The 25,253-nt window shown below is 42.7% G+C and overlaps 3 protein-coding genes across 3 annotated transcripts; all 3 read right to left on the bottom strand.

The window, feature by feature from the left end:
- Positions 1-670: 670 nt before the first annotated feature.
- Positions 671-7,172, bottom strand: LOC311021120 (CKLF-like MARVEL transmembrane domain-containing protein 3). The gene is made up of 5 exons (XM_084021481.1): positions 6,918-7,172; positions 3,414-3,569; positions 3,195-3,290; positions 2,969-3,095; positions 671-2,121 (listed from the first exon to the last, which is right to left on the bottom strand). Exons 1-5 carry the CDS (start codon positions 7,032-7,034, stop codon positions 2,093-2,095), a joined length of 525 nt encoding a protein of 174 aa, XP_083877607.1. The 5' UTR covers positions 7,035-7,172; the 3' UTR covers positions 671-2,092.
- Positions 7,173-7,435: 263 nt separating this feature from the next.
- cklf (chemokine like factor) lies at positions 7,436-8,802 on the bottom strand. Its single transcript, XM_084008165.1, has 4 exons — positions 8,663-8,802; positions 8,045-8,200; positions 7,852-7,947; positions 7,436-7,633 (listed from the first exon to the last, which is right to left on the bottom strand). The coding sequence occupies exons 1-4, from the start codon at positions 8,750-8,752 to the stop codon at positions 7,523-7,525; spliced, it is 453 nt and encodes a 150-aa protein (XP_083864291.1). The 5' UTR covers positions 8,753-8,802; the 3' UTR covers positions 7,436-7,522.
- A 411-nt stretch (positions 8,803-9,213) lies between these two features.
- Positions 9,214-25,226, bottom strand: galns (galactosamine (N-acetyl)-6-sulfatase). Its single transcript, XM_084007178.1, has 14 exons — positions 25,090-25,226; positions 24,736-24,859; positions 24,117-24,191; positions 23,867-23,969; positions 23,203-23,346; positions 22,335-22,401; positions 21,376-21,503; positions 21,125-21,264; positions 20,889-20,992; positions 17,704-17,846; positions 17,313-17,415; positions 14,400-14,521; positions 10,537-10,654; positions 9,214-9,474 (listed from the first exon to the last, which is right to left on the bottom strand). The coding sequence occupies exons 1-14, from the start codon at positions 25,204-25,206 to the stop codon at positions 9,388-9,390; spliced, it is 1,575 nt and encodes a 524-aa protein (XP_083863304.1). The 5' UTR covers positions 25,207-25,226; the 3' UTR covers positions 9,214-9,387.
- Positions 25,227-25,253: the final 27 nt, after the last annotated feature.

Genomic DNA, 25,253 nt, shown 5'->3' with positions numbered 1-25,253 from the left:
TATGAATAGGTAATCATATCTGCTATTCTGTCCTTTTTCTTACATGTATTTATTCGGGTCTGAGTGGAGTAAAAAGATTCACATTCTTGCAGCATAATCATAAAAGTGCATTATGCTATTTGATCATTTAAATCGACCCTCTGTCAGAAACTGTCGAGATGCAGCGCTCTAACTGTTTGCTCCTGTGTTTTATGGACTATTTCTATTTAAATGGAAGAGAAGAATGCTTTCCACTAGTTTCCTGGTCATGCTCTAAAACCATGACCAGTCTGACCATTTGGATGAAATTAGAGGCGAGATGCTCTTCTGATTCCTTTTAATTCTGTGTGCTCCAATTACAACAGCATGTCTGTTAGCTGTATTTTTGTATTCAGAACATTTACAAAAGGCTTCACATCGGTTTATAGTGAGGATTTAAATAAAGTAATTTGGACATGTTGAAAATAGCTCACTTTTTTTATTCAAACATGTATTTATACAAAAGGGCAAAACAGGTAAAAAAAAATGCAAAGGGGTACTGTTGAGTTTTGTTGCTGCCCAGTGAAAACCACACATCTCCAGATAAACTGAAGGATTTATGTTCTTTTATTGAACATTAAATTTCTCCTACTTCTTAGGATGAATAAAACTGGATTGTTTAAAACATGAAACACAGTTTATTTTTTGGGGAGGAGATACATGATTTCCACAGAACACCAAATAAATGAGTTCTCACTGCAGATACGCTCATAAAGCTCTCAGTCGATCTCAATTGTAGTCTCAATTTGGTAATATCAACTCTTGCATATTTCTACCTGGGAACCATTAAAACAAAATCTTAATATGAAGGAAAGCACAGATGTAACAAACTATCAAAAGGTTCCCATAAAAGGCAAACAGTGTATAATTATTGGATGTAACTGCAATCTTGGAAGTACGTTCTTAATTGTCAATACGCCAGTCACTCTCAACAGTTGTGTTTCCACAAGTTAGAGGCCACTGATTCATCCATTCTTAATTCACAGTGCTGTTGTAACACGCGTGTAGTGCAGTGTACATCACAGCAACAGTCACCGTGGCCATCTAGTGCGTCTAATTCTTCAGCAGTCGCAGTGGTAGAACTGAAGAATCAAAGAGAAAGGTTCACATATAGGACATCTCGCATGTAACAAAAATAATCATGCATTTAGTGGTTTTAACCCACTGTTACCCAAACACACAGCTTGTAAGAAATAAGATAATTGGACAGGTTTGAGATTGTATCATCATGCCTGTTACTTAAGATTCGTGACCACTCTCAAACATAAAAGTGTTGAAGAAACAATGTAACGACCCAGAAACGGTTGCCAAGCCACAGGAGATCTGTTGACCCAAACACTGAATTTAAAGGAAGATACAGTAAGTCAACAATATCTTCAAACCGCCAACCTGCAACTAGTTTGTTCTTCTTTATACTGTACGTGTTTTCATAGTAATACTGTCAATTTATAAATGTTGATGCTCATATACTTCATTATCAGTACCTTAACAGGACATTCATTTAGTGTTGCAGTTTAATATGTCCTTAAATAGGGTCACATACATGCCCAAAAGTCAATATCAGTCATTATTTCAGGTTTAGAGACATGAGTTCATAAAAGAGCTTTAAAAAACTCCTTATAAGACCAACAGTTTCACAGCTTTATAATCAATTAAGGATGAGATCTGTATTTATTATTTTCCCCAAATCATCCAAGGCACTGGATATTAGTTTGATAATAAACTGCTTGAAATGACCGGTAAATAAGTAAAAAAGACCGACATGTTTGACACATCAGTTCATGCTCAACAGAAGAATTCAAAGAGGATAAGTGAGGAGTCTTGTCCCCCCACTTTATGTCTGATGTCCCCAACTACCAATAAATGCACATACGTATTATAATTAACCAACAATCAATGTGGCCTTGATGATCTTTCTACTGTACACAGTATCGATGTAACCGTGGGACATAAGGAAACACTTGTGTATCTTTGCAGATGATAGCTCAGCACTGGAAGTGTCTCCTGCAAAGGTTTATTCTGCCGGATCAAACATGTCAGCTGATGGATCTCATGGTGGTGGTGGTCCATGGTCTCAGTCCGAATCTGAGTCTGAAAACTCATCTATAAAACGAAACAGTGGGAGGATATAATGAATCAAATTATCTCAGTATATATCTCATAGTACAATATGCCATAAACATATCTTTAAGTATGTCATAGCATAATATTCTACAAAAAAAACTCATAAAAAATGTATAGGATGTTATACCAATATAGTAAATATAGTATATATATGGTCATGTGGTACACCAAAATATTCAGTCATTAAAAATGTCTACAGTGTATAATATAATATATCATAAACAAATGCATAGGGTGTTATAAATGTCATAGTGAAGTATGTAATACAGGTCTTACTATAAAAAGTAATTAAAAAGGTAGATTCATAAAAATGACAAAAACAAATCTTAGTCTTAAAGTAAAACAATAAAAATGATTGTAGTGTGGCATGAAAGTCATTTAAAAGACTAAGTATATGCCATAAAAAGTAATGTTACACTATGTAATTAAAAAGTCTGAAACATGTTGAAGAATAGAATTTCATAAAAATACCATAAAATGACATAGTATAGAATATATAATATGTCATAAAAATGTCACAGTATGGAATGCCAAAAAAATACAGTATAGTATGTCATGAAATAATGTTATGGTATAGTAAGCCATACAAATGTCATAAAATGAATAGTACTAAATCATTCTTTAAAATGTCATAGTATAGTATTTCATTAAACTACATAAAACTATTATAAACTAACATATTGTATTATTATTATTATTATTATTATTATTATTATTATTATTATTATTGTACATTTCTATATTACTATTTCATTAAAAAAATAGTCTTGTTCATTAATATACATGTTCTTATGACCGATAATCAGATATTCATTTAGGGTGTTACCTTGCTGTCTTGATGGCTCCTCAGTGGACTCCCCTCCTCCTCCTCCTTGCTTTAGGAAAGTGGCCAGCTCATTGAAAATGATGTAAAAATCTAAAGCGAAAACGATGGTGGCAATGAACCCAAATACCTGTGAATGAGAGACATTTCCTATTAATATAGTTAAACCTACCAGCGTTGTATCTACTTAATCCATGAATAATGGTGGCGTAGGCTATGATGAACTTACTCCAGCGGCCTTAGAGGCACTGTCCCAATATCTGGATACTGTAATTATTGAGATGATGAAGAAGATAATGGAGGCAGACACACATCTGAAGAAATCCTTTAGAGAAAAGAAATGAACACCAAGATTCAGAGGAAATATCTTAAACGGTAGTATTTTCACAACTATGTACAACACCATGTGTATCATGTGCAAAGTATTAAATCGCATCCTTGCTCTCACAATAAGATGCCAGAGGAAGCCTTTAAACCTCTCATTGAATTTGGTGGAGTAAGCAAACAACAAGAAGAGGGCAGCCAGGAACTCCAGCAGGGGAACTGTCACGAAGGCTGCTGCTGTCGATGCTGCAAAACACACAAACGACACGAAGGACAGCGCCTGCAGAGGCGATGAGAGAAAGATGAGTGGAACGTGTACACATAGTTTGTGGGGTGCCCAAAGGTTTTCCTCCTGGAGGCGGAAAATACAAACAAATTTTGCATGATATTGTATTGAAAATGGAACTAAAATCCCATGTTCCCATTGAAATCCCTTTTGTCCTTCTGCCATGGTCTCTGACTTTCTATTTTTTCCTCACCTCGCCTCACCGGTGCTAAACTTATTTCCTGCACAAAGTGTCACACTCCCGTCAAAAATAATCAATAATAAGAACATCCTACATATTTATATATTATATACACACACAATGAAGAGAAGGCATATCAGTTACTGTACTGAGTTTATATTTATCTAACTGAGTTGTTCGAGGCAGAAGGGAAATTTACATTTTAAACACAAGTGATAAGCTGAATAAAAGTGATTTTCTTCGATCTTGTCTCATACAGATAATGTTAAACCGTAAATCTGTCTGAATTACAGCCTCAGGCTCACTTCCTGTTTGGAGATACAGCTGTTAAAAAGACAATGTTTATTCAGAGAGACGTGTACTGTGTTAGACTGCAGCCCTCCCTTTCTCTCTCAGCAAGCAAGTTACAAGCAAGCCTGCCCCGTGTTTGACGCTCGCCATTCGAAGTGCAAATGAAAGCAAGTCCAGACACTGTAATCTCAGACGGGCCCGGCCATCTTGTCTTTGTCTCAGTCAGTCATCCTACACTGGCCTGAGGTCAGAAACTCCCCCTGACTGAACCCAAAGTGCTGCAGCTGCTGTTACTTGAAAAAGCTGCTTTTTAGCAGCATCCTGTCATAAGACTGTAATCGGCAATAAGACATAAAACCGCTTTTTCGGAGTTCCCCGGTGCTTCCCCTGAGGGCAGGTTTGCTTATGGAAAATGTTGGGATGACTTTGTTGCACTAAGCGAAAGTACAGGATGAGCTGACATAATCTTTCTTTACTTTTTTTGTTGTTAAACAATTGATCTTTGGCTTTTTCTTATGTCTTGTTTTGTCCCAAAGATTATATTTGCAGTAAAAGACACAAACTCTGTAAAGGCGAACTGTATTATGAAGCGTGGTGAGACGGCAGAGCATGTTTTTAAAGTATTATCCTTAAAAGGAAGCGGCGAGTCAAGTGAGCGGGTATTGAAGGAAGGTAAACTTGCTGTGCATATGTGGGCTTTTAAATCAACAGAAACACCATGAATCCTGAGGCCATTAGGCTCCACGCTAAGCTAAGAACTCAAACTATGCCATCAGTTTGTACCACATAGTGAGGAGGCACACTTTGCACACATTTATCAAACCACGCACGCTTTATTAACAGCTTGTTTGCATTTTGAAAATGTTTCAAACACAACAAAAAAACATTTTTTTCCCCCCCCAGCGCAGTAAGTGTGTACACCCTGTGATTTCACATTCCTTATCGGGCCTGTTGCTGGCTGTGACTGAGAATGCTAATGAGAAATGCACGGCGCTCTGACACACTGCGTCTAATAATGCACGCTCAGCAGGATCTGTGTCTGACTAATACTCCCAAGAATGGAAACGCAGCGGGCTGCATTCACTTTACTCACATCTAACAGTTGAGTTCAGTGACCGTGGGCTCATATAACAATGCCCGTAAGCTTTAAACTATATCAAACACACAACTGTGATGCAGTATATTTCAAGAAGAATAGCTTTCCAGCAGTACAGTGAGGAGGTTGCAGTGTAAATACAGGGATTATAAGTATATGACTAGTAATTATACCATGGTCTCACACTAAAACCAAATGAATCCTAATCTTTGAACAATCATGGAAAGCAGATAAAAATGACACAACATTTAATGCATTTTGGATCATCTAGAGACGTCAATGCCAGGCATTTTCAAAGGGACCATTTCCTCTAAAGTATTTCCAGTGAAGGGTTGGGCAATATGACAACATAGATTTGTCAACCCTCACAGATTTGACCATGCTCTTATACTGTGTTGGCTATCCTCTTCATGGTTGTATTACATCATTTTACAAAGTTGTAAATCTAGGAGCGAGACTGTTTTATGACAATGTTTGATTTTTATTTTTACTTTTGCGTTAACGTGATGAAGTCCCTTATTTGGTCAGGTATTTCATTTCCTGGATTATTTCCAAAACATAAAGCCATAGTTATCAGTTTGTCAATTGATCTTTGTCTGTACATAGAGAAGTATATCCTGGGATGCTTCTGTAAATAAACCCACAGAAGCATTTTAAATGCAAAAACTCAATGATATGAGCGCTAGAAATGAACTTCCATTCATCTCCGTTGTACTATGGTGGATGCAGAAATCTCACAGACAGATATCTCATAACATGTATGAATTAAAACTCAATATGCAAGTCTAGATACTACAACAGGTAAATTAAACATTTATTTTCAGAATTTCGCATTTAAACCGATCCTGTATGTCAACGTCAAAAGTTCAACCAAACAAACCATAATAAATAACACACGTAATGATTTGCCACCACACCATCTTACCACAAACACAAAGCAGGGTTTCACCGGAAACTAGATCAGCACTTACTGACAGCTCATTTCCTGAGCAATGGCCTTATAACCTAAATAACAGCTACATGCATGTGAAACATGGTGCCATTTACAACTAACACCATGTCTCTTTCCCTTACGTTCTCTGATTTTAGCACAGGTTTGCTGTGACACCTTGCAGAGTACATCACACATGTCCTGCAGCCTGTCTTACCATTCTGTGCATGTTGAAACCAGGTGTGCACGCTCACCTGCATGCATACTTACTCATACTTATACTTATATATACTTATACTTACATATACTACAGAGGCAGAAACTTTTGTGCAGATCCCAGTCACACTATTGAGAAACACTAAAGAGTGTGTGTGTGTGTGTGTGTGTGTGTGTGTGTGTGTGTGTGTGTGTTGGCTCCAGGCTAAATGTTATGGCAAGGGAGTGAAGGATGTGGCTGTGAGGGGGATGACTGCTCTCTCACATGACACAAATGTGTTTACCCCCCCTCCCCATATGAACAATGAGAAAAAAATGTATATTAAAGAATCGTATATTATTTCGCACAGAGCTCCATAGAATGGACCAGCCGGTTGGAGTATTCAAAAGTTGACCTCATGGCTGCTATAAACCCTCTCCGCTCCTCGTTATAATGGAAACCCCGTGAGGGAAAAAGACTGACCTATATATCCCAAACGACAGTTAAACAGTCCGTTAAAGGTTGCGTCTAAATGTGCATTAGAGCAACACGTTGCTGCAGCTGCCGCAACTTTATGGCTACCCCGAACCCTGCGCGCTGCGTGCGATTTTGGCGAAAGAATTCATTTGTTTCTGGTCATCTCTTACCACTTCGGCAATAAGCAGCATTCCTTTCCTCGAGGAGGCGAACTCTCTGCTCGGGAGGACGGACAGCAGGACGCTGGGGCTCGGCTGGTCCGCGGCGGGAGCCTCGATGTCCCCCATGGTTGGAGAAAAGAGATCAACTCTCCTCAAACTTCAGATATTTCCAAACAACCACGTAACGTAACGGATTCAAGGCTAAGCAAAAAAATAATACAAAAAAAACCCCCACATATGTGGGGGCGTGAGGCTTCTCGGAGGTGGAAACGGAAACAATGACAGCGCGGAAACGCAGCGCGAGCTCTCGACAGGAAAAGAAAAGGCGCAACATCTGCTTTCTTCCAGATGTGAAAGGCGATGCCCCCCAGCTGAATACAACACCATGCTTGGCCCCTTCAGTGAAATACTCTAGTGATGTCACAGGGCAAAGACACATCTTTATTGAGATTTGTTGTTTACATTACATTTGTGTGAAAAAAAAAAAAAAAAAATCTAAAAACATCTTTAAGACGATCAGTTTGGATTTCATTTGAATCATAAAGTAAAAGTGAATCAGTGGAGGAGGATTACTGATGCTCACATAGTGCATTTATTTACTGTTATTGATTTATTCATTGGTTTTCTGGATTCTGGATTTCAGCTCTTGGCATGTTGAATGTGATGTTCTTGAACAGCACGTAGCTGTCCACACACAGCAGCCCAGCGCACACCAAACCAAATATCTGCAAACGAAGAGAGGATTTCAAAATAAATGCATTAATGCAGCACACTGGTGTGTGTGTGTGTGTGTGTGTTTGTTAAATCTTCAAGCTTCATATTGTTTAGCTGCAGCTCATGTACACATATAAAAATCAATTTGGGATATTTATTTTTATTGACAGTCCACACATGAACCCACACAACTGAGATTCCAATTATAGATGAAAGAAATACCACTCACCCCTCCAACCAGGGTGCCCGTGAACATGTATGTAGTCATCGCCATCAGGCTCAGGACAATAAAGTAGACTGCTGCAAACACTGAGTTAAAAACATCCTGAGGGGAAGAAAAAAGAACAAAGGCTTTAAAAAGAAAATGCAACATGTGCAATGTGTAGGCTGAAAACTGGCACGTGCTGCAAAACATCACCCACAATGAGAGGCCAGAAGAAGAAAGTCAGCTTCTTGTGGAGTTTGAACAAGTAGAGCAGCAGCAGGAGTGAAGTGATCAGAAACTCCAACACTGTAGCTGTAATGTACATTGGCCTGGATGCTACAGAGAAACACACAAATGCCACAAGCAGAGTCATCTGAAGCAGAAAAAGAGACAGGAAATGATTACTGTAGAAAAAAAAACAGAAATTCTAAATCCTTTTACATTTTTAACAAATTATTGAACTGTGAAACACAACTTGTAAACTTCCAGTTAGTTCTTTTGATTCACTCGTTGCCTTTTTTCACACCAAAGAGGAACTGAGTCTCTACTGTTTCCACATTAGATGTTTTTAATACAAACAACTGATCCAGTTTCTCGTTCCACCTCTGAAACCGGTGTTGGTATGTTAATATGACTCACTGCTATCAACAAACTAGTTCTATTAACACTGTTAAGCACTAAATAACGAAGCAAACGTGATGCTACGGTCGTATTGCCTCCTGTATACTGGATCTGTTCCCCTTTCTGACGTGAATGGACACATCTTAGCTCTCTCACTACTTCTGTTGCAAACTGAAAATGTTCAAACTTTTTGGGGATGTTCGGATTGTCTCACCATCTCTGCTACTTTCAGGATCCCCCTCTTGGTTTTGATGAAAGTAGTGTCTACGTCCCAAGTCGTTATTCTATTATCATCCTCTGCCATGATGGTATTTCATTTGCAAAAGACGCTCAGTCTGTTTCCTGAAATGGGCAATTTCCTCTCAGCTGTGTAGGAAATGACTGTAAGATTATGCGCAATATGTTCACACCAGCAGCTACTTACAGACAAGACGTAGAGTCCTGAATCTGCAGTCTGTCTGACTTTGATATGAAAGACACACAGGAGCGTAGAATAATCTCCACCAGGACTAATAATCTGTCTGAATAGAGGGAGTTTGGTTAACAGCCTCAGAAAAGTAGAATACAAAAATAGCTTTTTTCTTTTAATTAGAAAACACCTTTTGCAATATGCATGTAAGAAAGACACACAATTAATGCAATAATCCAGCATGCTATAATGTATTGAGCAAAATAAACACAGCATTCTATGACATTTCTCCATCATTAAAGTGACTTCAACCACAATGTGTTTCCAGAACAGGTAGAATTTGTGTTTAGCAATGTGCATAATCAAGATAATGTTGTTTAGGAACATCATTCCCTTAGTTTGACCTCATATCCTTCTCTTAAACACTGTACATGAACCATTTTAAAGCCTTTAAAAACATCCATGTAAATGATACAGGTGTCTGATGTCCTGAAGAAAGGCACATCTCCGGGTTCTGGTTGCTCATCGTCTCAGTGTGGCCAGTCACACTTCCGGGGATCAGTCTTAGGCACTTTGAGACACTTTCCTAACTTCTCACAGCCTGCAGGCGCCCAATTCTGGAAGAGAAAGAGGCCGTCACAGTAAGCACAATAACATGATGTTATCAAAGGTATTATACCTATTATAATAGGTATAAGTTATCTGAAAGAATTACTGTTATCAGGGGCCATCAGTGGTCACAGTTGTTGCTTATAAGTATTTTTTTCTGGTTTAGCAATAACATGAATATAATATGCAACTTCATGTACTTGTATATTAACCAGAAGTTATTGAAAAAAAATTGTTCATAATTGAATGTTGATATTACAGACAAGGTTTACAGCAAAATGTTCAGCAAGAAAAACATCTTAAAACAACATTAAACTTGTAAAATTTCAGTTCAATATGTGGATAATTCTTGAGACAGAAGATACAAGAAATATAGTCAATAGATCCATATTAGCATTACAAAGGATAAAACATTAAATTAAAGGACAGTAGCCAAACATTATTATTGTAATCCTACTTGGGTTTATTTTCTTCGCCACTAGAGGGCAGTGCTATGCCACAAATGAATCCACAGCAGTGTAGCTTACTATCTGTGGTTTCTTTTGGGGGTGACAAAGGCACTGTTCAGTTTAGCTCCTTTAAATAATCCTGAATGAGATCTTCTTTTCACAACAGCACAACACAGAGACAATGGAGCAGAGGAAGTCCAGATTAAAGCGATCACTAACCATTCCCCCAAACGTGGTACACATTCTGGAGCGAGTCAGTAACAGGTTCAGAATATGATAAACATACAAGAAAATAAAAGCTAGACCTGTTCAAGTGGAACATTGATATTCTGCATGCTCAATGCAGACTTTTATTGATTCATAGTTTTTTCCCATAAGGCTTTATCTGTTTTTCTTATGTATTCCTTTATCTGATGTACAAGTGTGATGGAGAGAACAGAGAGACACGCCTGGCTTTGAGGGCTGAATGCCCAAAAGAAACACAGAAACACACACACACACACACACACACACACACACACACACACACACACACACACACACACACACACACACACACACACACACACACACACGACAAAGCCTGTTTTCACTTTTCATTTTCTGTTATGCAAATCTCACCATCACCGCCACATCACACATGTTGAGCTGGGGGACGCCCGGCACCAGGGTCTTCTTATGCTGCTCCACAACCGGAGAGATCCGGCTCAACACATCCAGGTACTCCGCAGTTAAAACACTGCAAACACACAACACACATGGTCAGTAAGGCGACAGCTAACTAATGATATTGCTTGAACAGAGAGTCAATTGACTCATTTTGAGATCAGAATTTAAAGTTTTTAATAAACAAGTGAAAAACAAACACACACACACACACACACACACACACACACACACACACATACACACACACACACACACACACACACACCTATCCATTTTCCATTAGTTTCAGTTGTTTAACTACAAATTGAAAAGCCTAACACACATTCGCACATAAAAACGCACACATTCGCACCAATGCACATCATTTTTCTAAAAGCCTTTTTTGTCAAGGAATATTGTGGTGAATGCACTGCACACATGTATCCAGCCGGAGCTTGACTCATTATATCAGAGAGGTGACATTCTGTAGCTTTCAACAACAACAACAACAACAAAAAACAGCAACATCAACACACACGCAGGCTGTCCAGTCAGGCACCCTTTGGGAGAGCGCACTGAGCAGGCTGAACCATGTAACCTCTATCCCATCCCCTGTCTCTCAATTACTGCTGTTGGACACCAGTGAGCCCAAGCACCTCTGTGCATTATTATATTCAGTGTGTAAAACACAGGGGCCCTGAAGGCTTTCAAAGGAACGCTGCACTCAATAGGACCTGTAGGGTTAATGGGCTATGTGTGCACATGTGTGTGTGTGTGTGTGTGTGTGTGTGTGTGTGTGTGTGTGTGTGTGTGTGTGTGTGTGTGTGTGTTGGGGGAGTGGGCGTCTGGTGGCGTGACACAAAGATAGACAAATATCAGCAGTGCAATTACACCCCTGATACACTCGCCGGCAGCACCTGTGCCAGCCTTCCGTCCTCCCTCCACTGCAAACCCAGCCCTCTGATTGGCCCCTGGGGAACATGTGCATGTGTGTGAGGTGAAGTGTCAATTAGAGTAATAACCCCAGGCCCTGTCCAGCTCACACCTACCCTCCCTCTTAGATCTCCCACAGGGCACCAAGGCTTCCTCCATCAGCCAGCACCTGCTCCTTCCCTTCATACTCTCTTTCCTTTCCCCTACAATTACTGGACTGGTAGTGCACCGACCGCAATTAGTCTCCCTCCCGCTGTGTGTAATTCGTCATAACCTAACTATCTATACACATTGTGAATCTGGCTGGATTACTCCCCACGGTTAAAAATCAGACATTCAGATTAAATTGCCCCGCCTATCTAAAATCGCAAGTTCTGCTATCGCCCCGATCCCGATCAGCAAGAGGGATATTTCTCTCCCCTCCTATCTCTGCCCGCGACTGATTGCCGCGATTCATTTTGTGATAAGTGATGAAGCAACTTAATGGAAGTAAATGTAAGGAGGATTTATCAGACCGCTGTGAGTCTTCCATTCCCCACACAAGTCTGCAAGCAAAGCGTGCCACGCACTGAGAAACACGCACAAGACATTCCATTTTCTATTGTTTTGTCTATGCACTGAAAATCACACGCTGCAGACCTCTAAATCAAAAACTAATAATATAATTTGTTTATGCCCCCTGCAAACAAATAACAAAAAAGCCCACAGTCAGCACAGCTCATTATCATGATTATAACCCTTAGCTTACTGGTGTAGAGGCAAAAAATCCGGAATAATAAGCAGGCTGTATGCAAATGAAGTCTTTTGATTTATAATGTATGGCACCCAAGGGGGATGGGGGCATTGCTCAGGTGTGTCACCACTCTGATTACTGATTCATAACACTATTGCTGGAACACATGTGCACACATACAACCACACAGTGGCAGAAGGTGGGAGGAATTGAGGAGACAATCAAATGCATCTGTCCTGCCTGCCCCTCCCCCCTCCGCCACCTTCTCCACCCCAGTGGAAATTGAGCACTTGGGTCGGGGACTATTGATTGGAGACACAAGAGCCTGGTGGCGGGCAGCAGGTGAGGCCCAGGCTGCCTGCAGTGCTGGAGCTGGGACTACATGAGCGGTGCCTCTGGGGACGCGGGCCGAGGTAGGTGGTGTGAAAGGAGGATGTGTTAACCTCGGGGCCTTAGGTCACGGAGATGGAGGGCAAAGTGGAAGGCAGCAAAAGGCTTTGAACCGATCCAATGGGGATTCAAGCTTGAGTGAGCGCCGGCCTGGTTGGGTTTGTGCCTCATCCCGGAACGCCGGACAATCAAAGCAGGCCTCGTCTTTCTCCAAATCCAATGAAATTTGGTTCACGCCTCTGTTTGAAATCTCAATTATGAGACGAAAGAAAAACAACTGAAAAGTTTAAAAACTACAGAATTTACAATCCCACATTCTCTCATGACATAATCCACATGGTTTTGGTGTGTGCCTGTCCTGGATGGGGGATTATGTGTGTGTGTGTGTGTACTTTTTACTATATCACATCCTGCGACAGTAGTGAAGGTATGTGTGAAGACAGGCCCTACATCATCTTAAGTGGCTCTTTAGTTGTAGACAGAGATTAATGATGGCCAGGCAGCCAGTCCAGCTGGGGGACCGAGGAGCACACGGACAAAACGCACACACACACACACGTGTGTGCACACACACACACACCGTACAGACACACACACACACTTAACTAGGATGGAGGAGAACGGTCCCAGTGGATGCGGAGGGACAGCAGCTGAGTGGTGAGAAGTGAGCTAAGGTGCACAGCAGTGGAAAGAGAGAAGTACCGAGGGAAAAAGTAAGACAAAAGTTTGGACAGGAAGGGGAATGAATGGTGCAGATTAGAGTGGATAGAAGAAGAACCCTGAAGAGGTCATGCAGGATGCTGTGTGTGTGTGTTAGTGTGTGTGTGGGGGGGTGACCTTGTGGACAAATTCTAGTCCAGAGCTGAAAAATGAGTGTGTGTGTGTGAGAGAGAGAGAGAGAGAGAGAGAGAGTGTGTGCGTGTAGCACTCAGCAAGACACGTGGCTGCGTATTGATTAGTTTTTGCTTTTTTTATTATTCTTTCAAGTGAATAGCAGGGCTAAAAGGTCGGCGATTGAAAAACAACATTAATGTTTTATAGTCCAATCTCACTGCCGAACTGAAGAAGAGTTCGGGCACGAGGCAAAGAGGAGATGAGGCCAGAGGGGAACGCGTGAGGCGGAGCTGCGAGGGCAGAAGGGAAGGTGAATCTAGGAGGTTTTATAGCAGGGAGGAGCCAAAGAGAACACAGAGCACAAAATAATCATCTTCTCATCAAAGTTATTCGGAGATTATCTTAATCTTTCACATCAATATTCTGCATTAACAGTATGCCGTAAAAGACATCTATCTTTGCATCCTTAGTAATAGTCTTAGTTCAGCCTCGGCCGTCTGTGTCCTCGGGCGTCACTTTGGCCTCTCGGCGATTCTTAACGCTCCTCTGATCGAAGGCAGAGACGCACAAAACTCCTTTAAACAGCACTCGCTCTCAATTTAGACCCAGAACAATTTATCTTGCCATTTTGACTTGTAGCGGAGCACCAGAGGGTTGAGGGCCAGATAGCGATCTTTAAGGAGCTGTTTGCAATCACACAAAGAGGAGGGTGTAATCAGGTGCACTCTGGCTGAGCGGATCAATCCAACGCCTTCCTTTTCATCGCACTAAACATTGATCTCATACACATTCTGCGCGAGCAACAGGCAAGATGCTTTCCTATTCTCACCCCTCTCCGCTTCATTACCCAGCAGCACCTCTTCCCTTGCTCCTCTGACTCCCCCTCTCCTCCGTCCCCCGACTGCAAATCAGCTGTAAGCAGAGTCGAAGTTTTTAGGGGACTCACCTGATGGGGTACTTTTCCCCAGGATCCTGCCCCAAGTGGAAAATGATTGGCTGCATTGTGTGCTCTGTCTGGTTGTGAGTGGTCACACCCGGGACCTCTTGACCTGGACAGAAGTCTATGCCCTGTAAGACACAAAAGGACACATTTATTATAGTTTTTTTATTAGTACAAATACATTTTGATGGTAAGATATTCTTATATTATGTCATTAAAAGGAGATGAAAAAAAGCACACTATTTCAGTGGCCCGTTAGCCTTCATCAAGTCGATGAGTTTGCCTTGAATGTAACTCAAGGAGAGTATGGATGAGTGACTGATTATACAGCAAACTGTAGAGAGTAAATCAGACAGGGGGAACAAAATCAACTCAGATCAGAGAGATGCTTTTAGTTCCCTCCATATTTCTAAATGATCTGATGTTCTACACGCCTGCTATAGTTTATTTTTGCACCACCGAGAACATTTCACCACTCAGCCTGAGTCCTGTGGCCTGTCTCCTGTATATATGCTGTTTTTGGCTACAAAGCGCAGGCTTTCTCTCATTTGAGGTCAGTCCCACGGGCAACAAGGTCTCTTTATGTACCAAATGTGTTTTTTTTCCATAAAAAAAAAAAGAAAAAAAGGAATGAAACTCAGCTAAACGGATCTGGATGTCTAGATTGAGGCTTGCAGCCACCTGCTCCTCTGAGCTCAGTGCGTAATCTCATTGTAGTATGGCCTATATGCATATTGTCTTACAATCTGTTGTGTTATTTTTGCAGCTACTGTTGGTACATCATGAAGGGCTCCTGCCCCCGCGACTCCATTCTCATGAGTCTGGCAGCGATCGCAGCCGGATAGTCACACTCACTCCTCCAAAACCCCCTGGAGACACACACACACACACACACACACACACACACACACACACACACACACACACACGTTTGATAAGCACAACTAATACTGAGAAAGCATTCATCTGTAAGGCACTGTTGCTGCCCCCCTCTGAGATCGCTCAACAGAGCACCTCAAAAATACATATAGAAGAGAGAGAGAGTGAGAGAGAGAGAGATAGACCCCCCTCCCCCCTTTCCCCCATGCAGAGTCTGCTCTGATCCAGCCTTGTCCCGTCTTTTGAAGCCAAAAGCTTAGAAATGCAAAAAAGAATGAGGGAAAAAAACGAACTTATCCCAGAGGAGCAGCCAGAAAGGCCTGCTGTGTTGGTGTCTCTGACTCAGTCTCTTGTACACATAACAGCAAGAACTCCATATCTCCCCTGACATTAATGCTATGGATACAACTAGGCTGCTTTCAAACTGGAGCAGAGCAGTCGCTATTACAAGATAAAAGAAGCATCCAGCCGTGGCACGATGGATTTTTGAAAAATATATAATGATGATAATAAAAAAGAATATACACACTTGTGTGTAAAACAGGTATGATTAACAACTTATACATGTCAATTCCTGCAGCACAATCCATGCAGAAATTGATAAAATAGGTAACCGGCGTAGGACTAACCGGTGACTCAAGTATTCATCAGGGTTAAAAAAAGTTATCCCGGTTGTCATTAAGCTCCTGCTGTATCACAGGTTACAAATACAGAGGAGCCACAGTCACGACAAACTATATTTTGCAATATTAACATCACCACACCGCCTCAAGAGAGTGTGATGAGAGCAATTTAAGCCTGTGAAATGTTCCTCATGGCTGAGCTGCATGAACACAGCCTGGACAGACCGATACGTCTCCCAGCTATTAACCTGTAATTCTGTTCTTCTTCACAGACACACATCTTTCCTTGTTTATTTTCTTACCATAGGCAGAGAAAAAAAAATCTAATTATAATTGAAACCAAATCTGAAGCTCAAGAAGGGAACCATGATTTTAATTTCAGTAAAACCGAGGTTTCACTGCACATTTCTTCCACAAGACCATTTTGAAATGATCATTGATCCATGTTATTCCCCCAAAAGAAGGCCTGAAGAAAGGCCTTGAAACATGTTTTCCTGAAGCACATTTTCAAAACATGTCATCGTCTGACTGTGGGGAAAAAGCTCAATGAGTCAGTTTGTTTATAGTTCTCAGGTTTATAAAATGCATATGGGTAACATGGGAGGGACAGTTTAAGGATTCAACCATGACGTAAAGCATATTGGGAATTTAACTTTCCCTCGAAGGAGCAGTCGCTCCATAAAACACACACAGACATCCACATCTATGGAGAAGCAAACATACGTGTAAATGTTGTCTCCCGTCCTTTTCTCTCTCTCTCTCATACACACACACACACGCCAATCGATAGGCAACTCACAGGCAATCAGACGCCATTATTTGTGAAGTTCCACTTCAGTTCACATGAGTTGATAAAGGAGGCTACTATTGATTCAGCAGCCCTGGAGGAGAGAGCAATTTAAGCGACCGATGGGGCATAAAACAAACTGGATCACTGGAAAAGCAGAGCCGTGATGGGAGGACAGGTGGACATGTTTTTCTGGACAGAGCAGAGGAAGAAGGACCCCGCTATCCTGCTTCTCGAGCGTCAGATCTCCTGATAAATGTCATCAGCGTTGATGTAATTACGGTACTGTTGGCGTCTGCTATTTCTCTCTGTCTTCTGAGCTACCAGAACATCAAGTCTACAGCGGGGAATGTCGGTATGTAAATGCTGAGGAGGAAAATCTCCATGGAGTCAGAACAAACAAGTCAACTGGTTGATGAATGAAGTTCGCTGATGTGGGGGGTTCTTCATTAATATTCATTACGCTCTGATGTACACAGCAGTCAACTGATGAGCCACTTTCAAGATAACGGCAACAGTGGAAGTGTTTGAGTGAGATTAGCAGAGACAAAGAGGGGGATGTAGCGGCACAAAGCCAGAACGGAGGAAGCGGAGATGGGACGGAGTTGCCGTGTAATATGGGAATCTTACGTGTTTGAACTCTTCCCACGAGTTGCTCCAGGTCCAGTAGTGTGCCTTGTATTGCCCAAGCCTCACAGCCATCAGCTCATTCCCACGGTAATAGAAGATCGGCCTGTCGAGGAGGAGAGGACGCAAGAATAATGCTGGGATTTGTTTCTTCCCAAGTTCAAATAACGTCTGCTTTTCTATTGGCATGCTTACATTTCAGTCAACTTCTCCACTTATTCTGATTGTTTACTCTTTTCTCCCTAAAAATCATTCAAATTATCAGAAATAATTCATACTCTTCACTTTCCCTAGACCCTTAACACGAAGTATACCTGAGGCTGATGATGGGACTAGAGGAAGAGTCATGACACATGACATTGGCCAGCACAGCTCTTAGTGTGTGAGTACTCACCTGTTTTGGAGTGTGTGTAAGCGGTTCAGCAGGACCGGCGTCAGGTCCAGTCCATCCAGGGCTCTGTCATCAGGGGGGCTGACGCCGGCCAGAGCCAGACTGGTGGTGAACAGGTCCATCACGTTGGCCAACTGGAAATTCACCTGGAAGAGGACAAAGAAATGAAAACTGGCGTCCTCTCAAGGCCTCACATTCAAATCCAAATTAAGAATGAACCATCAACAATTGTTAGTCTTTTTTCTGCCATCAGCGGCAAATCAACTTCACAAATCGAGAATAAACTGATCTTCGCTCCGGGAACACAACCATCTTGCTCTAACGCTGGATTTTCTTCATGACGAACAAGGTAACAATGCACAGTCATGATAGGATGTTTGCATGTAGTTCGCTGTACAAATGTAGGAAAGAGGTGCATTTCTTCAGTCTCCTCTCTAATCTCTGCCTGCAGGTTTATTACGGAGCCTTCAAAATGCATCTCTTTCGCATCTCTTTTCGTTTTTTAGGGCGGAAAAAGGGGAAAAAGGAGGAGAGAAGAAAAAGAGGAGGTAAAGTAGGGAGAGGACGAGGCCCGGGCGAGCAGGCGGTTGGAGCTGGAGCAAGCTGGTGTTTTATCTCCTTCTCCCAGTCCCAGTGAAAAGCTTTATTTTATTTATAAACTTTGAACTATTTTCAGATAAAATGACATTTTTTCGTTGTCAACCTTGATCTTCCGTTCCATTCTCTCCTGAGCGAGCCTTAGAGGGAGACGGCACGCTCACAATCAGATAGCGCTATCAGGCCTCTGCAGCTGCACCGCCATGTGCCGCCGCGCTCCTATCGGCAGCCAGCACACATCCAGACACAGACACACACACTCACACACACAAGCTCCTTAGCACTGAAATGAATTCCCCTTTCTTCTGTATCCACAGAACCAGCCACAGAAAAGGCTTTGCAATGCATTCCATGATCTATCTGCACATCCAGTCTCTCTCGCTCTCTCTCTTTCACTCTCGCTCTCTCGCACAAACAGATTTAGTCCTTCACATTTCTTAAAGTCCTCCTCACACAGACACACAGAAACCATTAGAAGGAGACAGGACAAAAGGACACAAGGAGAAGCCAAACTGACATTTACTGCAGTTAGAAATAACTTGCGCGACCAAACGAAGCAAAACTTTCAGACTCTTGACTGCTCCGATAGGAATTTATCTCAGGAGTTGCCATCTTTTATTAGCCCTCTTTCACAGCCGACGCTGAACTTCATTCTTTCGCCACTCTTTGTTCTCTCTCTCTCTTTTTTTTGGACTGACTCATCCCTCTCTATTAATGTCACATTATTTTCCTCCCATTTCTTTCTGTTTGTGAGTGGTGATGTTGGTTATCTGAGGAGGCAGTGCTTCTATCCCTGCCTCTGCCACTCTGCCTGTGTGTCTGCCGCCTGATAAAACACAACAAAAGGGATTGTGACGCTCGACGACGTTGCAGGGCCGACACCCCACCCGCTCCCCAGCTTTGTCCATACCCCCCCCCCCCCCCCCCCCCCCCCTCCTCAGGCACTGGGAGAATGCTGAATCTGCACCTGCTTCCGACCGACCACGCTTCTTCATTCCAGCACAGCTCCTTCCATCCTTCTAAACAGGAGCGACTGACTCATTGTCAGCCATTTCTTGCACGGTCACACACAAGTGAAGAAAGTTTCATCACTCACAGAATGTCTTCTCATCTTAATACTCTAAAGATACATCTGTTCTCAGTTGGTACAATGAACCTGCTGAAATCCCCCTTTCACAATGGTTTGCATGGCTGTTTGTTGTCTCCAGCTTATGGACTCTTCAATGCACAGATCAACAGAGATTTCAGAACACTACAAAACAAGAGGAGGGGGGCAACCTTGTGCCTGGTCTGTCCTCCCGCCCAGAGTGATAAATCCAGCGCTGTAGAGTACAGTAGCTCCAACAAAGCAGCTTTGTCATCACAACCCCAGAGAGCTTCGGGGAGGATCAATTGACCCTTGTTCTCACAACCAAACTACAAACAGAAACTCACACCGATCTGGAAAGTTATCCGTCACACATGCAACTAATCCCACATACATATAAAAGGCATGCATAAATCAAACAAAAATGACACAAAAAATGAGGTGTTCATACACCCTGGTCAATTAGACAGAGGCACAGGTGCAGCAAAGCCCTGCGAACCAAACAACGTTCCTTGCAGTGTGCCATTGCCAGCATCTTTAGCACTCCTCCTTTTTTCTTTTGCTACACCAGCCACCTCTTTTACTTCTTCCTTGCTTCCTTCCCTGTACACCCCACCGCCCCCCCCACCCACCCCTCCCGTTCCTTTATCCTGAGCGCCTGGCATATTCAGATACTGAAGTCCTCATTACGGCTCAATCCAACCTCAGCAAACACACAAACAGATTAGCCGCTTAAGACGCTCCCAATCCCCCTCTCCCTCGCTACTCTGCCGTGCTATCAGGCCCCAGCACACCCCTGTGAGATGAGCCAGGGGCAAGGCTTACTGCAGACTGCAGCCTCCGCTCGTTCCTCCACCAAATCCCTCTGCGTCACAGCCCCGTGTCACAGCTGCCCCTAATACAATTAAAAGTCATTTGCAGAACGCACAGGCTTAGAGGATCACAGTGTGGGTGGGGGGTTAAATTTGGGAGGGGGAGGGAGGAAAGAGAGAGTTTGGAGCATTAATTCCAGCCAAAAAATATTTGAGGAAACGTTGGAAAAAAAGGCACCCAGACACTTTGAGGGCACAATCACACAGCGTATCTTTACTGGGGTTCAGTCGCATGATAGAACTGGAACACGGTCGAGATTAGCTAGTTACGGCGCCAGTAGGTCAAAGTGTGCGGATGTAAAGTTGTAAATGATACACAAATGAAAAAAAAAGAAAAGAAAAGCAACAATCATTCAAAAGAAAGGATTAGTGAAATAATGATTCCTTTACATCCTGTTTCTCGTACTTCACCTGCAGCTTCACAGAGAGCATTTCAGCTCCTGGTACCTGTTGATAGGCAGAACATTAAGGAGCAGCGGCACTGCTTAGAAGAGGAAGAAAAGGCTCTGGATCCTGGGTCTAAATCTAGTCTAGTCTCTGGAGAAGATGGTAGGGATTAAGTGAATGATCATCTTGGACTTTTTTTCCCCTTTTATTTGGTAAAAGCTTTAAAATCACAGCTGTATTCTCACCGTGCCTCCTTTGATGTGTCCAGGCCACCAGGCGATGGCTGGCTCCCTCATGCCCCCTTCAAAGGTGGTCTCCTTCCCACAGAGGAATGGCCCGTTGCTCCCACCTGGGTGAATCAGAAACATAAAAACACATGTTTTAATGTGTTAAATACACACGTACAGGACAGAAAATGTGTCCTGGATAAAAATGCACCAACTCGGTTTCAGAAATCTTTGCATTTGAGTTTAGCGCCTACCTTCGTTTGGGGCAGATATGAGAGCAGCTCCATTGTCGGAGGTGAAGAAGACGAAGGTGTTATTGTCAATGCCCTGATTCTGCAGCAAAGACAAGATCTGACCGACACTGTAGTCCAGCTCCATCACTGCATCGCCGTACCTAGAGAACACAGAATAACTTTTATCCTCCCCCCGTGAGAAATACACTCATTTATAACCGTATGCAGCTGCTGGACAATAAAAGAGTCAGCAGAGGTAGGATAAAACGTACCGGCCTCGCTGGCTCTTCCCTAGGAAGCGTTTGGAGGCATAGACTGGGGCGTGAGTGGCGTCGGCTGCCCAGTAGAGGAAGAAGGGCCGCCGGGCCTTAGTCTGACGGAGTATGAAGTCAAGACCTTCCTGTAGAGGTGGGAGATGTGAGAGAGTGTTAGTGTAGATGTGAAACGACCTACTGGCTTCATCCAGTAGAATAAAGAACAAGAAGGAGAGAGAAGGAAGGCCGTGATGAGAATTAAATCTTTCTAACATCTTGCAAAAGAGGAAGAGTCGGTTGGGGTTCTGTATTCCAACATTTCCAGCTGACTCAGAGGAAGAGAGTGGGCTCGCCGTGGAGACATTTGGAAGCATGCCCTCGATCCACAGTTCTGCTGTCAAGCAGTGTAAAATAAGGAAGCGCTTTGCATACCACATACACATTCTAGATGTTGCCCTTCTTTCATTTTTCAAACAAATCAACCACATTAATAACAACGCTACTAAAACCAGTCTGGTTCCAGAAGAAATGCTAATATGAGCTTCACAAAGCTCCACTTGACAGATCCATCTTCTTCCTTCTTCTGATGAAAAAAGTAAACCTCTCAAGCACGCAGTGTGTCTCTGCACGCTGCTTTTGATCCCTTTAGGGAGTGAATGGGAGGGAACGGCGTAGCCAGCAGAGATAATCAAGGCGAGTGTGCACAGAAATTCAACAATCCACTTATGCTGGTGAAAAGCATGGTAATGATCAAAAGGCCAAAAATCAGGCGTTAATTGTGCTTCTAATTTGATAAATGCATGATTTATGTGTCGGTGAGCCAAAGACAAATTTCCACTCCGGTGGACAATAAAGTTGTATTCTATTTCATTCTATTCCAATGATTGCGTTACAAAGGGAACTGTGAAACACCATTGAGTGTCGCTGGCATGACTCTGCTGTAGAAATCGGAGATAGACAGGTGAGCCTGAACTCACCAGCAAGTACATCTGTGTGAGGTTGGACTCTCCGGTCTTCCTGTCAATCTTGAACTCTTCATAGTATCTGGAAAACGAGTGGGTTGACATGATTTATTAAATAAGCCTTCATTATTAGCTACTGTCCCCTCTGTTTCACATCGACCTGGCTGTATTTTCCGGGGGTTTTCAATCTCCCTCTAAATTGACCGAATCTACCGCAGACGATATCATTAAGAAAAACGGAAGCACATTTCCCTATTGTGGACTTGTTGTTCGTCAGGTTTTGGTGAAATAAATATCCGGAGAGTCTCGGCAGAGCTGAGCTGAGGGAGCCGGTAGAAAGGTGTTGCTGAAGCGTGGCGCGGCGAGCAGAGGAGCGGTGACAGGCATCTCTCTTTCTTACGCTTCACTTCCTCCAGGTGTCCTCGCACACAGCCAACGCAACCTGCCGTCTCTTGAGGGCGAGTGTGTGTCTGTGTGTAGTGTGTGTCTGTGTGTGTGCCTGTCTGTGTGTGTGTGTGTGTGTGTGTGTGTGTGTGTGTGTGTGTGTGTGCGTCTGTCCAGGGCCCAGGTATGCAGCGCTGATTAAACCCACGGCTAAGCGAAAAACACGCCCGGCTGCCAGTTCCAATGACCCTGAATACACATATGGCTGTTTTGGGGAAAACAAATGGGCGGAAAATGGAATACACAAGCACAGCTGGTACAGAGGAGGAGGAGGAGGAGGAGGAGGAGGAGGAGGAGGAGGGGAGACACTCGACTCATCCGGAGGAGCAGCCAGCCAAACTATTCCACTGAGTCACGGGGGAGAGAAGATGTTTATAGATTTTCAGCGTCTGTTTCTGTCTGCCATTGTGTATATCTGAGTGCTCCTGTGTGATACTACCTGCCAAGCATCTCAGAGTTGTTGTAGACGGGTATGTTGGGTCTGGCGCTGCTGTTGTAAGGTCCAAAGTGGCAGTCTGGTGCACCAAACCATTCATCAAAACCATGCCCTAGAGGCAGGTACTGCTGCCTGTGGCCCAGATGCCTGTAGCGAGAAACAAAGTGCACTCACACACACTGTAAGATCAATGCCACTGAAGGGTCGTTCTGCATCTGTTTAAATTCAGACCGTCGCTACAAATCCAATATACTTGTGGCTTTTTTCATAAAGCGCAACATACTTTCAAAGTTCCGTTTCCATTTACTTCAGTGCAGTACATAAATCAGTTTTTTGCAGAAGATTGAAGCTTTGAGACAGGTAGGTAATCTAGCACAGCAAAATTGTGTGTTTGGTTATATTGTGAAGGTCCTTTACAATATGAAACCATGTCAACAAAGTGTATGACTACAGAACAAAATGACAGATAATATGCCACACAGAAAGGAATGCTGATCAATGGATTCTCTAGGGACAGAAAAAAACACATTGAAATAATCGTATATAGAATGACTGAATCCTGTGGAAAATGATCATCAGTAATGTTAGGATGATTTAAAATTAAGTGGCATTAATATGCAAATAAACTATGATTCATTCATGCATTACAGAAAGATAAAGAGCTCACCATTTGCCTACTATCTTGCTGACGTAGCCCTTTTCCTTCAGCATCCGGGGAATCAGAATCTCATCCTTAGAGATTCCTCCCACTATCTCCTGTGGTGTGTATGCTATAGAAAAGGTCAAAACTTTGCGTTTAGAACATTGCATGACTTTGTCGCACACTCAACATTGTGGTGGATTAAGTCATGTGAAAACCTGCAGGGAATCATTCACAGCCGGATCATTTGCAGAGTAAGGATGTACGGAGAGCGTACCGTTTCTGGCGTGGCCGTTCGTGGTGTAGAAACCGTTTCTGACGGGGAGCCTCCCGGTGAGAAGTGCAGCTCTGGCTGTCGTTAAAAATGATTGAGATGTTATGTTTGTCTTCCAGAAAACAAATAGTCACGTGTGCTCTATTATTCATCTACAAATGCAACAGGAAAGGTTAAATTCTTGAGTCAAATACAACATTTGTACTTTCTTGTGATAGGAATAAAAATATAGATTGCTCTGCATCTGCGTTTTGGTGTGTACATCAAATTATTTCAGCTTTTTGAGTAGGCTAACTTCCGACACCAATACCCTTTATTCAGTGGCTATGATTTAACTCAGCTATGTACACTCATCATTGATGTACCGCCACATTTCAACACTAAAAGAAGAAAAGCAGCTTTTCAGCTTGACTACCTGGCAAGTTTATCGACAGGGTTATTGTAGCTTTTCATTGACAAAATACACCAAATGTGACTCTGAGAAAAATACTAATCAGGTGTTATTCCAACACTAACAATAAGAGCATGTGGTGAGATATGAGTCTGTGAACTTATTCTAACATCTTGCAAAACAGGAACAGCTGCTTCGGGTTCTGTATTCAAACGTTTTCAGCTGACTCACATGGGGAACAGAGTGGGTTCGCCGTGTAGAAATTTGGAAGCAGCATGCCCTGAGCAGCCATGGTGTCCAGGTTGGGGGTCTCTTTGGAAGGCTGGCCAAACACCCCCAAGTCCCCCCAACCCATCTGAAGAGTAGAGGGGAGATGATGGGGAGTTTAAATGCCCAGAAAGGTAAAACACACATAAACAGGCTGCAAAGTTCAATGACAGTGACGGGGGAACTCCTGAGAACCGACAGACACGTGATAAAAACAATGACACAGACAGGAAAACTGCCAAGCTCATTCATTGCTCAACTAAAACTTAGCTGTTGATGTGAACTAAAGTCACGCAGACAAAACAGAGAATAACTTACGTCATCCATAAGCATGATGATAATGTTTGGAGATGAAACATTTGATGGCTTTTCTGTCACGGAGCAACATATTAGTGCACAAAACAGAGTTAGGATGAAGGTCGACATCAGTCGCATAGCTATGCTGTCACGTGAGCATCAACTTCGAGGAAGTGATGTTTGCC

The sequence above is a fragment of the Eutrigla gurnardus genome, assembly GCF_963514095.1.
Source record: "Eutrigla gurnardus genome assembly, chromosome: 1".
Classification (NCBI taxonomy): domain Eukaryota; kingdom Metazoa; phylum Chordata; class Actinopteri; order Perciformes; family Triglidae; genus Eutrigla; species Eutrigla gurnardus.
This window is presented reverse-complemented; position numbering and strand designations above follow the sequence as displayed.

Coding starts and splice junctions, on each gene's coding strand:
- LOC311021120 (XM_084021481.1), bottom strand. CDS start 7,034: ATGGGGGACATCGAGGCTCCCGCCGCGGACCAGCCGAGCCCCAGCGTC. Junction 3,291..3,413: donor GCTTCCTCTGGCATCTTATT/GTGAGAGCAAGG, acceptor TTTTCTCTAAAG/GATTTCTTCAGATGTGTGTC. Junction 2,122..2,968: donor GGAGCCATCAAGACAGCAAG/GTAACACCCTAA, acceptor TTCGTTTTATAG/ATGAGTTTTCAGACTCAGAT.
- cklf (XM_084008165.1), bottom strand. CDS start 8,752: ATGGCAGAGGATGATAATAGAATAACGACTTGGGACGTAGACACTACT. Junction 7,948..8,044: donor TCTTCTTCTGGCCTCTCATT/GTGGGTGATGTT, acceptor TCTTCCCCTCAG/GATGTTTTTAACTCAGTGTT. Junction 7,634..7,851: donor CGGGCACCCTGGTTGGAGGG/GTGAGTGGTATT, acceptor CTTCGTTTGCAG/ATATTTGGTTTGGTGTGCGC.
- galns (XM_084007178.1), bottom strand. CDS start 25,206: ATGCGACTGATGTCGACCTTCATCCTAACTCTGTTTTGTGCACTAATA. Junction 22,402..23,202: donor AACTCTGAGATGCTTGGCAG/GTAGTATCACAC, acceptor CTCGTTTTCCAG/ATACTATGAAGAGTTCAAGA. Junction 21,265..21,375: donor GGGAAGAGCCAGCGAGGCCG/GTACGTTTTATC, acceptor TGTGTTCTCTAG/GTACGGCGATGCAGTGATGG.